Source organism: Pieris rapae, chromosome 10 (assembly GCF_905147795.1).
Source record: "Pieris rapae chromosome 10, ilPieRapa1.1, whole genome shotgun sequence".
NCBI classification, from domain to species: Eukaryota; Metazoa; Arthropoda; class Insecta; order Lepidoptera; family Pieridae; genus Pieris; species Pieris rapae.
In genome coordinates, this window is record NC_059518.1 from 7153592 (window position 1) to 7169907 (window position 16316).

Consider the following 16316-nt stretch of genomic DNA (forward strand, 5'->3'; position numbering starts at 1 on the left):
AATAATTAACTACATAATACATTTTAAATAATTTACTTTACAAATTGCTTAACTGCAGCTAAAATATCACTGGCAGATAGGTTGGTGAGAGGTGCACTATGCTCAGCGCCTTTATCTGTAAATAAATATAAAACATTTATATCCAAAAATGCACAATATATTACATAAATTTTATCTAACACTATCTACATAATTATATCTAAAATCCCTTTGCTACTCTAATAACATAAGAAAAATTATAAAAACCATATTAAAGTCGAATCAGTTTATAAATCATATTCCTAACTTGATCACTGGTTAGGCCACATAGTGATTCACTTGCTTCACAGCCTCTTTCTGAAAATGTTGTTTATTTTAAAGGCAAGGTAAGTTTATTTTTGTACTGTTATGCTGATGATTTTTATAAGCTCCAATGAGCCCGAATTTTTAAAAATTGCTAAAACTACCAGAAATTGATGTAATGTCATTTGACGGAAGCTTAAATAGCTAAAAAACAGATTATTTTGTAACATACCGTATCGAGCCCAAATGCGAGGTTGTATTCCATTGCACTCTCTAATAAGAATTGGAAAATTAGGATTCTCTTTTTTTATATTAACATAGTTTTTACTTATGAATTCCCTGTAAATAAACGCTCTTATAGTACTTCAGAAAACATAAATTCGATTAAAACATCAAACTTTTACGATCGAAACCACAAAAAAACAAGGTTTATGTAACCAATTTACCTTACACCAGCTGAGTGAGGACTTGTTTGGCATAAGTGAATTCTCAGCTCTTTTAAAGCACCCCCAAGTCGAACAGACATTATAATTTTGTTAATTATATTTAATGATTTTAACAAAATATTTACAATTATTATTTTAAAAAATAATTTGTTTTTCAATTACTCAATGACTTTTGCAATAAAAATTTTTACTTGTCAAAACTAGAATCTTAATCCATAGATATGTCAAATTGACATTGCCCGTCTAAACACAACAACCTAAATTGTTTATGCAGAATTGTACTCTGTGCCAAATGTTTTATTGAAAATCCCGATTCCCGTATAAAAAATTGTTATTTCTCTCGTGCTTCTCCCGTCTTAGTAAGTCGTATTTTTACGTGATGTCCTTTACTAGCACTAGTATGAAAATAAAATTGAGAGTTTTCTTCAACAATTTATTATTACTCCATAGTCCATACATAAATTTAACGCTTTGTACATATTAAATAAACTAAGTACCAAAAATGATTTTATTATTCTAAATGCTGATATCCCTATTCTCAATATCTAATGATATTAATTAAATTCACTTCACAAATTAAAAGAAATGCTGATAATTTTGCATCATTGACAATTTTAAATTTATAGTAAAACTTTGATGGATAATTATTATAATAAAATATCAGGCATTATTGTGTACAAAATCTAATAGACCAAGCCATTAATGTGTTTTAAAATGAGACTCACATTAAAACTATCAACAAAAACAATATGGTAAAATATTTAGATTTACTGCAAACTATTATCATTGTTATATACATATTTACATCTTAATTTATAAGCTTTACAATTTGCAGATTATTCAGTGTAACAAATTTCATTGTGAAAAATTTAAAATCCTACTAATTGGAAAATGTTTTTACTCTGTGTATGGACGAACATGAGACTATGTACAGGTATACCAAATAGACTGTCAAGTAATATGGTCAGCTACATAAGTCAAAAACAATTACGATTGCAATCCATTCAACCGTGCATAGTTCAAAACTGTACAGAACGAAGCATGACAACAGAGAACAAACATATGAATGGAGTTTTCTGACCAAATTACACCCTTCCTCAGTATGACTAACTGCTTCGTTCTGCCATTGAAGTAACAGCTAGCCAGACACTGGTTCGATAGATTTAACACCATCAGCTGTAAGTCCCTGTTTTTGACACCACTCAACAAAATCATCAATAAGAACTGGCCATGCTCCCTCAGCATCATAATTACTCATTCCATCATCAATTTGTGTCGCAAAGTCAAGCAGAAGATTCCATGTGTCTTTTGGTATAGATCTTTTATGGTGATCCTAAAAATTTCAATGCAATTACTGTTTATTTATCCTATCATTATACATATACTTAGGCATTTCCTATCTTCAAAAAATTCCAAGAATATAACTGAATTTATCTTTTATAAAAAATAATATATTTTACACTAAGGAAAAAGGGAACATAAGGGAGGCAAAGGCCATTTCTAAAATAATGTTTTTGATGAATTATATACAGGCTAAATATTAAGAAAGCAATTTCATAGTGCTAAAATTCTATATAGAACTAACATAACATGCTGAGTTCATTTTTCTCAAATTATTAGTTATTTTTATTGCACCCTATACAAAAAAATATTCAAATTTATATACAAACCACAAGAAATTTACACCAAGCATCAAGAAATTTAAATCTTCCTCTGAGTACAATATTCCAATAAGCTATCGCCATATCTAATTCTAATCCTTTTTGGCCAGGATTCTTTGCATAATTGAAAGTAAAATGATAAAAATCCTTAAATTTGTTTGGATCTTTAAGTTCCATATCAAGCATTGGTAATTTTACTTTTAATTTGTCTATGCTGTCAACACTAAGCTCTATAAGACCCATTGTAAATTCTTCTTTTGTAAATTCACATTGAATAGCTGCTTTACATTTCCAAGCAATTATAAGAACTATTATCGATTCAGGACTTAAGTTTAAGTCTTCTAGGAACTTCATCACACCATCAACAGTAATTTTATCATTTTCCTGATGATCTCGGTATTTATTAAACAACTGGTCAATCTTCTTTCTGTCCACTGATGCTTTACCAGAATCTTTGTAATAAGCGTCAGGATTTTGAAAATAATTGTCGCTAGCCAGGTCTAACTTCCAGTCATTTTGAGAAAGGCAATATATCGCTGTACTCTCTGTCGTTTGCGTGAAAGCTACAAATTTTTTAACTTTGTCCCTCTGTGATGATTTCAATTTATTCTGAAAAGAAAACGTAATACATACATACAATGTCATAACCTTATTATTATGTTAGCTGTCAACTCTATTTTGCTATATTGAAGTAATAACAGCATTTATTTAAACGGTGTTAGATACACCACAACAATTTTACAATTACCAACCATTTTTGCTGAACTTTCGTTAAAAATAACTAAAACTTTCACCAAATTTGCTATTGTTTCGACATCGAAAATGAAATAACAATCATGAAATATTTTTTTACATTTTTCAGCTGTCAATAGGTAAAATCCGACATCTATCATTATCTACTTATATTATCTGTAAAAAATATATGAATTTGAAAAATATTATGTACACACATTACGTAAAAGAGACTTCATTTTTATCCAAAAAAAAGGGAAGTACTTTAACAGAAATCCAAATACATCCCAAATACCTGCACTTAAAGTTTTACTGAAGTAATATTAATCTATGCTTATCTTTTAATATATTCTAGTGTTGCTCTCAGCTGTCAAAATCCGACGGCTAAAAGAGCTGGCAAGTAGCAGCTGCTGTCTGCTAGGCGGATATGGACTTCACAGTTGACAGTTCACGACTCACGTCTTCAATCTCATTCTCATGTTGTTCTAATGTCTAAAAACGGCATGCCTGTTTTATCTTAATATATTTTTATATGTTTACGATAATACATAAGCTAATTAATAATTTATTTAATTATTATTTTATTTTAATATGTGGGGTATCTGGTCTACTACATTTAATGGATTACATCTTTCTTTGGTTAAACAAAATGGTATTAGAAGCATAAAGACACTAGTTCCAAGAGTTAGGTTCGCTCCTAGTCCTACGGGATATTTACATTTAGGAGGTTTAAGGACAGCTTTATATAATAAATTATTTGCAAAGTCACGACGTGGTGCTTTTGTTTTACGAATAGAGGATACAGATCAAAGTAGAAAGGTAGATGGGTCCATAGAGGCACTCATTCAAGATTTAGCTTGGGCGGGCATAGAATGTAATGAAGGTCCAAAGCAGGGTGGAAAATATGGACCTTATATTCAAAGCAAACGCTTACATATATATCAGTAAGTTACTAACTGTAAGTTACTACTTAAAGTGTTTTTTATCTAATAAATAGTATAAAAAAACTATATTATTATTATATAATTAAATTTTTTATTATTACCATATCTTTTAACTTTTTACAAATTGATTTTACCTTCTAAATAAAATACAAAATTGGTTTGATGATAAAATCAATTTTAGGTGCTTCTATTTTTTCATTATGTTAATGTTTTGTTAATTTAATAATTTAGAAAATTTTATAATAATATAGTTAAATGATTCTTTAACTTCAGAGAATATATTAAAAAGCTATTGGACAATGGATCAGCATACAGATGCTTCTGTACTGAGCGGAGATTAAATATTTTAAGACGGAATGCTGTGAAAAGCCAACAGGTACCTAAATATGATAACAAATGCAGGAATTTGTCAGTTGAAGTAGTTAATGAGAAAATCAAATCAGGAATTCCTTATTGTATTAGGTTCAAGGTTTGTATCTTATTAACATAATTTGATTCCAAGCAAATACACAATCAGGTTAGACAAGCATTATTTCACCCATTCTGCCAAGGACACATCAGAAGAGGTTCTCCTATATTATAGTTTGCCTTTATTCCATACACACAAATTGCATGTGTATTCTAAAAATTTGTGTCTCAAAAAAGTTCTTTGCTGGCCTTAAAAAAAGTAAGTTTTTTTACTGTTTCAGCTGTCTTCTGATTGTCTATCATTTGACGATCTTATATTTGGTACTATAGCTTATGATGTATCATTAGTAGAAGGTGATCCAGTCCTTGTAAAAACTGATGGATATCCAACCTATCACTTTGCAAATGTTGTTGATGACCATTTAATGGATATTACGCATGTGCTGCGTGGTGTAGAATGGCAGATATCAACTACTAAACATTTACTTATTTATAGGTATGTTATTTAGAAATAGTATTTGGTTTACATATCATAAAATTAAAATTACACACCCCAAGTTTACTTGAATGGTTTCAGTATAGTATCATATTTAAAAAAGAAAACCTAGTTTTGCTGTCAAATTATAAATAACAAATGTATGTCATGTTTCACATACCTATTAAGTAAGTAAGTTAAATGATTACATATTTATTCTTATTATTACATATTTATTGTTATGTAAATTTCCTTATGTATTCCTCTTGTTTGTATTTGTACTTTTTTATAGAAACTGGGAATTATTATTAATTATCATAGATATATAGATAATAAATCTATCATTCTAATGCTGAAGAACAAACCTTCCTTCCTTCTTCCTATTTATAAAATTAGTACACATATAAATACCAATAGTGCTATAAAACCTATAAAAGTTAGGTTTGCTGTTTGTATCCAGTGGTAGATACTCCAGCAGGCTGGAACATTTGGTTACCAATATTTTTGCTACCCTATAATGATCTAAAAGATATCTCCATGACATTCTGATGTTTTACAGACAGAAGTCTGAAAGATTAGAAAAAGAAGAAATTTTGCCCAACCCCCCAACTAGTAATCAACCTCTGCGTCCTCAACTCACACTTTGTATAAGTGAAAAAGAGCGAAATTGCAGAAAGTGTATTTCCTTTTCCTCTTCCACCTAACAACCTATACATGTCAGCCTTACTACTGGTTGGAATTGGATGGTTTATCTATAATTTTGTGCTCATAAATTAAACCCAAAGTTTATTTTAAAATTACGTGCATAAAAGTTGTTGCATTCTTAAAATAATCATGACAGCAGGCAATTTGTAAATACACTTTGTCTTGTTGAGTAGATTATATGAAGAAATTGAAACATTTTGAATAATATGTAACATTTATTTATCGTAATATATTTCAGAGCATTTGGTTGGACACCGCCACAATTCGGTCATTTGCCACTTATCGTGAATGCTGACGGAACTAAATTAAGTAAAAGACAAAACGATGTTCGTGTTGAAGATTATAGAGATAAAGGTAAAGGTTGTTTACATATCTTGCGATTTCCCTTTTTTTAATAAGGCAGAAGGATGGACACAAGGTTTGCATGTGCGTTGCCGGCCTTTAACGTAGTGGAACGCGTTCCTCTTGAAAGCTTCTAAGTCGTAATTTTGGAAATATCGGGAATGGCAGCTGATTCCATAAAGGAGTAGTAGGCGTAGTACAAGAAGTGTCTTAAAAAGAACAGAGAGTTCAAGGTGGTGATGGAATTTTGGCCAGTGTCTGCGAATTGTGGTGTGATCGAAGGGGTTATTCTTAGCGGTGAACGCAGAAACTTGCTTCTTAAATTCAACTATATAAAGTTGTCTTAGTCCGAGACATCCAGGAATAGGGTTTCGATCCCAAACAGTTTGTCCCGACTCTGGTCGACATCGACCTGAGAAATGTTTGCAAGGCGATCCCAAAACTGTTATCCGCATAGTAATAAATTCTGCTAAATGCAACATATAATTGATATGCAGAATTTCTACCCGCAACTACTCTATGTCCGTCGTTCCACAACGTTGTACATGCAGTTTCTGTTGTGCACCACCGCTTTGTGGAACCCGCTTTGTGGTGCCCACTAAAGTATTTCCGAACCAATTCGACTCAGGGTCCTTGAAGTAATGAGCGTACCCATTCTCAAATGTCGGCAACACACTTCCTGCAATGTTAAGAGGCTTGAAAACCAATTGCACCGTTGGCTCATAAACTGGAAGATTTGAAAGATGTCCCAAGTGATTTACCTAGTGCCATACCTTATCAAAGGCTTTCGATATGTCCAGACTGGGCGCCTCCCCATTGAGTCAATCGTCTCAGACCATGTGAGTAAAGTATACTAAAAGATCGCCTGATGAACTACTGTCGTGGAAACCGTTCTGATGGTTACTGGTCAGCTGGTGATCTAGATTCTGAAGGAGCTGGATATTAATAAATAATCAACTCCATTGTTATTATTTTAACATATTCAAGATTACTATACACCAAATAACTTTATTATATTGTGTTTTCTGCTATCTAGAAGACCAGAAATCAGTTAAAACCTTGATGACAATAGTTATAATTTTCTTAAAGTATTGTCAAATAAATTTAATACAAAGATTGGTTTCTAGGAGTTTACCCGCTGGCCCTGGTGAATTTCATTACATTATCGGGTGGTGGCTTCCAGCATGTGCCCGGGGAAGGGGTTCGACTTAAAACTATGGACGAGTTAGCACAAGAGGTATGATTTACTGTGTTTTATTTACTTTTGTCTAAGAAAAAAAAAATAGTAAAATAAATTTTCAATAGGATTATACACGAAACATTGAAATGTAATCTTTTGGTAGTTCCAAATCTTAATCAATGGTGAAAATAAGGGCAGTAGCACCCTCCTAGAGATATCTTATTAGTTACTATGTTTATATATGTCGAATCAAGGGCATAGATGTTTAGTTTTTAATGTGTAACAAATTAATAATTCTAATAAAATAGTTCCAGATCGACAAAATATCTGCACATCCCAGTCGGCTTAATCCGGATTTATTACAGGAGTGTAATAGATTAGAAATAAAACGTCAGATACAAGACCCGACTCTGTCATCACAATTAGTGGCTAAACTCCAATTATTAATAAAAGAAAAGTATAAAACAGAAAACCTCAATATCGCTGATGATCACATTAAAAGTGTTTTACTATGGGCGACTTCAAGAATCAACAAAATAGAAGATTTGGTTTCAAGCAAATTTGGCTTTTTATGGATTCTACCTTCAAGCAAAAGCGAAGTCGATGAAATGCTACTGCATGAAGTCGTTGAAAATTTGGAAAATTTAGAAGATTTTAACGAAAACTCAATTAAGGAGAGGTTACGTGAGATTTCTTCTAAGAATTGTGTAAAATTTCCAGAATTAATGAAAATGCTGAGATCCGTTTTAAGTGGGTTGAGTGAAGGGCCGAGTGTAGCGGAAATGATGCAATTGTTAGGTAAATGTCAAACGATTGAAAGAATAAAGGCTGTTAATAGATAATATCGATGTTTTATTTATTATCATATAAATACATACTTTTATTATTTTCAGATATATATTATATTATTTGTTCAGATAAAATAATCCATCATTATGTCTGTATAAACTTACAGACTAGTGTTAGTATATTTTTTTTAAAAACCTAAACATAGAAATAAATAAAAACATAAAAACTCATTTTTTAAGTCATGTTTAGAATGCATACACCAGTTGATGTGTACCGACAAGTGTACACACAAATGCCTCATGATAGGCGGAGACAGGACATCTGCCACAGTCTTCAAGATGCTGTATCCGGCGCAACAGAGATCCAAAGAAATTTATTAGCTTTCCGCGAAAACTTTATTTCAAAGTGCTAATCTCGTAAGAACTGATTTAAAGAAGTACAATTTGAAAACTTTGTTTTGACACGCTACAACGAAACGCCAGTGATTGGTAGAGTAGCCGACTTGTATATATGCACTAACCTATAAAGTATTTAAAGCCATAATTTTTAAAGTATTCAGATAAATAGATATGTACCTACATTTTGATTACTACATTATAATCGACAGCTTAAATAGGCATACAGACAATAGGTCTGTTCTAAAGGTGCGAATTTTTACGCACTGCGATAATGCCTAAGTAGTGAATTCATTTGACAAGCTTGGGTCTGCCCTCAGGAGCGGAGAAGATAAATCCGTGACTGATAACCATTTCGGTATTTTTATGTCATTTAGGGTCTGTTTCACAATGTACCTATGGATAAAGTACCAAATAGCTATGCAACACATAAATTATTCGGAAGATAAAAGTTCCGAATAAGAAACTTCACTTTTCATGACGAATAACGCTATCTGACAGTCGTGAAACGCAAAAATTGTGTTTATCCGACCAATTAGTAACAAATAGCTTATTTGGAACTTATCCGGACATTGTGAAACAGGCCCTAAGACTCCCGAATTGACAGTTATAATTGTGAGAAAATAAAAATACACATAAGTAACAGTATAATTTATTGAATTCCCAAATATAAATTAGAGAAAATACACGATTATCTGATTAAAAATTTATTATCAACAGAGTCCACACGCACGCAATAAAGAGAATTATAACGATTTAAAAAAGGCATGCTGTTTATTATTTTAGTGAAGTGTAGAAATTATTTAATAAAGATATAAATTTTCCGTGTTTATTTCTTTATTTGATTTGTCTATGGACGATTCTAAATGAATGATAGAACATTTCGAACATTTTCGTTCCGAACGCGCGTTTTGACAGTTACAAATATTGCAAATGAGATTTGCGTTTTAAACAGCATACCTCAAAATGTGATGACGAAAGATATAAAATTTAATGAATGAGATTACGAATTTTAAGAAAATATTCGAGTTGTAATTACTAATAATGTACCTAAAGGGTTTAAAAGCGATTATAATACAATCAACAAGTGGCGTAACCGCTACAAATCAAACAATGATTTTTTTAAATGTAAACAAGAACCCTGTGAATATGAAAGATATGTCAAATTTTCGTCAGAAATCGGACCAGGAGCTATTTTTTCAAAAGGTCATTGTATTTGTAATAATGTGGATTTGTTATTAATCAAAAAGGTAGTTTTTAATTTAGAAGATATTCACAGCGTTTTTATTACTGATAAACAAGTAGGTATTAAATACTAAAATAATATAATGCAACATTGAGCAAAATTGTTTTCTTGAAATAAATAAGGGTTAAAATAATATATTAAATCATCATATTTTTGTAACAAATCAAAGATGCACAACAGCTTAGCACCGAAATAAATATACAGTTTCAGTCTTCGTCGTTCGAAATCAATCGTAAAAAAGTTCACACAAATTCGAAACCTAGTGGTAAATTTATGTTTACAAAAAGAATTCGAAAATACGAAACTACAAATTTACAATTTATTGCTTTTATACTAAAAATCTTAATCATTAAAACAATTGTTTTGCAACCACTGTTAGGATTGTGAAATAAATAGAAAATATAACAGATCAGTAATTAAGAACAAAACTTTTAATTAAATTCAGAAACTATAATTAACATCGATAACCATAAAAAAGGAACATCATATGACAAGTTTCGATTGTTAAATTATTCATTCAAAACAAATTAATTTACTTTAGAGTGCTTACAATTCACAAAAATGGATATAGATACATATTTAAACGTATCGCACGATAATATTATGTCTTTATGTATACCATAAAACAATATATTGAATATACTGGTCAACTACCATTTATTTATAACAGGTTAAATTATTGCTACAAATTGTAAAATAATGAGACATGTTTTAAATAGGAACAACGTCAAAATAAATATGTCCTATATTGATATGCTTACTAAATACTATTTTGAGAGAAATCTATCATGGAACCATAGAAAATGGCTTTTAAACTATATCCACAATAGCAAAAGTTAAAAATTAACTTAAAGAGCGATGTAAATGTTAAAAATATACATGAATACATTGATTTACGTTCATTCATATCACAACAGTCACTTATGTACAAGAATTAAAAAAAAATAGACTTATCTAAAACGAAACTTGAAGATACATTAGGACATTATTATCGAATATTCGAAGACTTTAAGTCTGTTTTAGCATGTCAATAGATAGTTTTAAATTATCTAAGGCAATGCCGCGATGGGCGGCGAAATGTTTATATAAATAGTTATAGTCGCACTAAGAGTCGTTAATTAAAAGTTAACGGTTACTTTAAACAAACGATTGAAGTTTAAATTCACCATAATCATTTAATGTACGACTTTTAGTACAGCTGAGACACACACACATTCATCTCTATAGTAGAAATAACTCCTCAAAGGTAAATTTATAAAAACACCTATAAGGCAGATTCCTTTAGGGTGCGATCGCGATGGACATTTTCCTGGTTTAATGTATCTATCTAGAAAACTAAAAAATCGCCATTAGGCAAAAAGAGAAACGTCCACCGCGACCACGTTAGAACTACAGATTAAAAACGAGAGATCACATTTTATGTTAAACGATATTTCACAATAGTTTGTCCTGAGGGACAAAAATAATGAGATTGCTTGTATCATTTAGAATCAAGATTAAGACACCTACAGTAAACTATCTACGGACCAATAAAATTGAATATACTATGGCGCCTACTAACCCTAATTATACGTAAATTTAACTATATTCTATTGAATTGTTCATTATAAGTCAAACGAATACTATAATATAATAATCTGTGTCAAAGTGTTAGAATTGCATTTGTCTATGTTAAAGCGAAACAGCTACTCAATGTGGAACTACTGGAGCTTCAAAATAGCCTAGTTATTCTGTATAATTGAAGAAAATACGTAGTTAGCTTTCTTGGATAACAAGTTTCGACTGAAAACTCTCGCGTGTTTAAAAAACCATGAAATATTTTAATATTATGAAAACACAATTCTTGCAAATTACTTGCATGTACAGGAATATGCGATAAAAATTACATGATCTACAGACTATAAACGCGATAGTTTTCGTAAAGTCGATGAATCTTGTACTAAACTATGATGCATAAATGTCTATACTAATAGCCGGTTTTTATAATGTCACCAATATGCCTGACAATACCTAAAATACTTTATAAATATCTATTTTTAGTTTAATGTAATAAGCGGGAATACAACAATGGAACTTCAAAATTTGAAACATATTAATTTAACATTCATTAGAATACAAAATGAAAGTTAGTTTTCGCCATATCGCGTGGCATTGGATTCGAACCTTATTTATAAAAACTACACTGTTTTAACTAAAGTATTCTAGTCTTATTCATAAAAAATAAATCAGTCTAAATGCACTCTTCTAACCAAAGTACTTTTTTGTTTCTTTCTGTCGAATTGTGTTTAACTTGTGATGAAAAGAGACAATAAATACTTAAGATAAAATTGTACCGAAATTTTTTAAAAAAAAAGGGAGTTTAGTTATTTTTTGTCAAATTGTAGAAACGCTGCAATCGATATCGAATATAATAGTTAACACAATGATATAGTACTAAATAATTTGTGGCAAACTCGAAAAGTCACTGTTCGAATTGTATTCAAACCAAAATCAATGCGGTCAAACTAACACTATGTAGACAAATAATTAAGAACGGTTTTAGTAGAAAAATGGTTTTAAAAGAATTATTTAGCTTTTTTGTAAGGTAAGAAATGTATAGATGTATTTATATGACAAATATGTGTAGACATTTAGCAAATACATATATGAAACTCGGTAAGATTTTACTAATAAATTCGCCTGTCTGTTCCCTCTTATTAAGAAAAATTCAATATCTGACAGATTTTTACACTTCAAATCGTATAACAATGTACAAGGTTACCAATAAACTTACAAACTATAAGAATGTTGGCAAAGAAATTATTTGCGATGAAAATTCGGAAGCCTGTTAACTTCGTTGGATTTACGAAAAAGAGGTAAGCTTTCGATGTGTACTAAAGAATATAAGGCCATATAACGAGAGAAAAGCATAGTTTTGGCGCTAATATGCATATGTGAAAGCATATAAGATGCCACATTGAATTATACAATACAGTATTAGTAACAAATGAGGGAATAGATAATTAATATTGGTAAAAATAGATTTATGTTTATAGTCGCTATTATCTGTAAGGGTATTCATAATCATACTAAAAGACACTTCTTTAACTAATTGCGGGTTATAGTACGTTTATTAACAACACACTGTGATGCAGCTTGGGGTTGACAGGCTATTACAATAGTTTGTAGATCAATTCGGTTTAGGGTTAATAGACTTATGTTTAATTAGTTAATATGGCAATTTTATTATATGTAAGTAGTATAAAGTATCCTATGACGTTAACATTGGCTAAGAAATTCTTTAGGCTTCAAAATATAAGTTTAACAAAATGATGCGATGAGTTGTTGTTTATTTCTCCTCTGTTTCCGGGTTCAGGACAAAGTGTATAATTTTATGAAAATGCCAATAACTCATGCGAACTCGTATATATGTATATCACAGTGAAGTAGTTAAATCAGAGAGTTACGTGCATTCCTAGACAGTTAATTACAGATCGATATTCAAACGAGTCCCTAACATTTTGATTTAAATAAAGCAGCGTCGAAAACGCTTATGTATCTGTCTTACCGAAAGCCAGCGTTTTGATTAATACTGTAAAACAAGATGTTGGTCCCGATAACAGCTGATTGCTTTTAGATTCTTTCTTTTGGCACAGTGGCTTTTTTGTCGACTCCGCCATGGTAATTTCATTTGTTATTGTTGTTTCAATGATATCGTAAAGAATTAAGAGTTTCGAAATTCCGTGTTTTGTTTTATTGTAAATGGTTAGGTTAGGTTAGTCTTGTTGCCTAGAATGTTTAGGTAACTCGTTAAACATTTCGTTTACTCACTTGTCTGACAGAACTTTAGCGGCTTGATTGAATATCGATCTTTAATTGACTGTCTAGAGATTCAATAGCTCTCTGATTTAACTACTTTACTGCGACATATAACTACATTAGACGGCCGTTAGTGGGTCACGCCTTTCGAAACATATTTGTATACAAGCGACATCAGTTTTCTACTTAGAGTTTTCATATCCAATGTGCAAGAAATTGTAATTAATATTTCGTAATTGGGTTTCGTTGTAATATCATAATATATATTCATTATTATAAAAATCGAAGCTAGGGTCAGTTCTATACAACTACCCAGGATTGGTATTAGCCCTGCTACGACGATAGAATTTGTTATGTAGGTTACTTTTTAACGTTTTGGTAAACTTATATTTTGCAGCATACTTATATTAGAAAGTGTGCTTGATTATAACAGTAAGTGGTTTCTGACTTATGGAGACTCGGTCAAAATAGGTTAGGCCAAATCTATTGTCGCATTTACATTCAGCCGTAGAGAGCAGGGAAGTGGGCAGGACGAGTGTGTAAACGCGATACTTATCATGCCACTGCAATTGCCACTCGCGCTGCCCGACGCCCCCCAAAAATGCCTTTTTTTTATAGTTAAGGAATCTCGCTGTTGGCCTTAAGGGCCTTTACAGCTCAGCACGGGCTGTTTGGCGAGCTTAGCTCAGCCTGAGCAAAAATGGCGGTTTTATTGTGCGGAAGTCATAGAACCGGCAGCGCGAGCGGCAGTGCGTGTTTACATTCTGCTCCGACGCTCCGTACTTGCCGATTGGCTGGAGGAGAAAGACGTTCGTTTAGATCCTCGAAAATTAGTTGATAATTAGGTTCTTACAAAGTAGATGGATGGATAGATATCATCCACCACCATCTACGACAAACATTCTGTTTTTGTATTCGATATATTTTTAAACATCGATCATAATTATGTATCACAAAAAGGGACAGCGCGGCTGCCGTAATTATTTCGACGCGAAGTCGAAAGAAAGCGAAGTAGTAGGGCAGTATGCAAACACACACTCCTCTCGATCCTGCTGCAGCAGTATTTAAGGAATTATTGCTGGCAGCGCGAGGGGCAGAGGCAGGGGCTAAATGTAAATGAGGTATAAGTTTTTTTTTTAAATTTATATATTACTTTCATTATAGATACTTGCCATAAAAATGGAAGTGTAGAAACAATCACTAAGCCATATACTATACTTTGGTCATACATACATCTAAGGGGGAAACGCGATTGGCATCCACACCAAGGTAAGACCTTAACCTAAAAATAATTCCTTGAGCTTTTATTAATTTAAGAGTAAATTCACAACGTTTTAGGATCGAAGAATAAAAATGACGTGTCAAAAAGATATAAATAGATCGCGGAAAAGGAGATTGATAATCACTATTTATAACGACACTTTAACTTCTACCGTTTGCAATCATATTCCAATCAGTGATATTCAAGTCTGGCTCAGGACCAAGCCCTCATAAAGCCCTTTTCGATAGAATTACTTTTTTCTGAATTATAACGACATAATGAATACGTTATAATTCAGTAAAGTGCACATTCTTACATTCGTATTATTCGCTTATACAGTTTTGCAGCTTACAAATATATACTGGCCGTCATTATCAGTGAATACCTACTTGTAACATTTTATTTGTGGTCGTTCTCTTCAGAACGACCACGTCGACGTCACTGTAGTTCTTTGACAGCTTGAAGGATCCTCTTGACGTGTCCCACTTTCGTCACTCCCAGATCGCGTAGGTCACGGCGCGCCAGGGACAAGAGTTCCCGCCCAGTGATGTCATGTTTCGCGAAAGCTTCAGAGTATTCGCCTAGCTCTATGGTCTCTAGCCAGGCTTGGACTTCTTTGATGCCCCACGACCTGACTTGGGCAGTCTGCGCTGGCGCTGTGCCACCTTCGGACACGCTTCGGCGACTTCTCAGCCAGCGGCTGCTTTTCTTCGGGGCCTAGGTGGTGAAAGTGAGGTTATGGCAGGGTAGAAGGTTGGGTAACGCATAGTGGTAGAATAGGTGTGAGGAAATGACCGTTTACATAGACATTATTGTAAGATAAAATATAATAAAAAGCCATGACATGGCATTAAATGCCACAAAAACTGATTATTATAATATAAAGTTTTGGTATTATTCATCTAAACGTGTCAGAAATGACGGGTTATACAAAATGTATACCTTCTAAAGATAGCTTTCTTGTGGGTCGTGTGATTTCTGGTGACTGGAGTGGGTAGGTGTATGTATTCGGAAAATATAATACTAATTAATTGTCAGTGTATTATAGCTAAATATATCATTATTTAATTGTGTAAAACAAAGATGTATAACAGATCAACTATCAATTAATTCTTATATATCAGGTGAGATATGTATTTATTTATACTTTATACTAAATTACATAAATGCAGGTAAATGTCTGGTTTTGTAAAAAGTCTTTTGAATATATTTGTGTTTCTATTTATTATTAAATGAGACGAGTATACCTCTTCAGCGTTGATATAGACGAATCCGTCCTTGATAACGCACCGTGCAAGTTGCGCGCGCAACCCACAAGCCGCACTGCCTACAGCCCCACTATCCAGCAGTTCATGGCAGCTTTCAATCTGGAATTGTTTATATACCTTGCCTCACTTGCATATACAATTAATTCAAAAGTAATATATACTGAACACATTTAAATAAAACGTTTCTTTTTTCAACAACGTGGTCACTGAAACTGCTACATCAAGTTGAAGTCTAGTTATGTATATATAATATTTATTTTATGCGTTTATATGGTATATAAATATAAAACGAAATTGTTTAAGTATGTTTTATGTTACTAACAAATACATGTTTATAAATTTAAAAAAATCTTTTATTATCAAGAAACGTCTACGTAAACTTTT

General features: G+C 32.0%; 4 protein-coding genes across 10 annotated transcripts in view; 1 reads left to right on the forward strand and 3 right to left on the reverse strand.

The window, feature by feature from the left end:
* Nucleotides 1-17: 17 nt before the first annotated feature.
* On the reverse strand, nt 18-910 carry LOC110993474 (NADH dehydrogenase [ubiquinone] 1 alpha subcomplex subunit 2). Its single transcript, XM_022259761.2, has 3 exons — nt 729-910; nt 515-621; nt 18-115 (listed from the first exon to the last, which is right to left on the reverse strand). The coding sequence occupies exons 1-3, from the start codon at nt 806-808 to the stop codon at nt 33-35; spliced, it is 270 nt and encodes an 89-aa protein (XP_022115453.1). The 5' UTR covers nt 809-910; the 3' UTR covers nt 18-32.
* Nucleotides 911-1481: 571 nt separating this feature from the next.
* LOC110993472 (DCN1-like protein 1) lies at nt 1482-3289 on the reverse strand. Its single transcript, XM_022259757.2, has 3 exons — nt 3142-3289; nt 2399-2998; nt 1482-2061 (listed from the first exon to the last, which is right to left on the reverse strand). The coding sequence occupies exons 1-3, from the start codon at nt 3280-3282 to the stop codon at nt 1867-1869; spliced, it is 936 nt and encodes a 311-aa protein (XP_022115449.2). The 5' UTR covers nt 3283-3289; the 3' UTR covers nt 1482-1866.
* A 267-nt stretch (nt 3290-3556) lies between these two features.
* On the forward strand, nt 3557-8036 carry LOC110993483 (probable glutamate--tRNA ligase, mitochondrial). Of its 2 annotated transcripts, none has more exons than XM_022259772.2 (6): nt 3557-4065; nt 4339-4441; nt 4755-4969; nt 5892-6007; nt 7123-7232; nt 7484-8036. In XM_022259772.2, exons 1-6 carry the CDS (start codon nt 3713-3715, stop codon nt 8015-8017), a joined length of 1431 nt encoding a protein of 476 aa, XP_022115464.2. In that variant the 5' UTR covers nt 3557-3712; the 3' UTR covers nt 8018-8036. The 2 variants fall into 2 exon arrangements, with proteins under 2 accessions (XP_022115464.2, XP_022115463.2); XM_022259771.2 differs by having other exon boundaries at nt 3559-4065; nt 4339-4534; nt 7484-8034.
* Nucleotides 8037-9029: 993 nt separating this feature from the next.
* The window catches only part of LOC110993485 (diacylglycerol kinase eta), a 96045-nt gene continuing 88758 nt past the window's right edge, over nt 9030-16316 (reverse strand). For all 6 annotated transcript variants that reach the window (XM_045629813.1, XM_045629815.1, XM_045629812.1 and 3 more), the window contains 2 exons: nt 15912-16031; nt 9030-15381 (listed from right to left, as the gene is read on the reverse strand). In XM_045629813.1, coding sequence (XP_045485769.1) covers nt 15103-15381; nt 15912-16031 — 399 coding nt within the window. In that variant the 3' untranslated portion in view covers nt 9030-15102. The remainder of the gene's footprint in view (nt 15382-15911; nt 16032-16316) is intronic.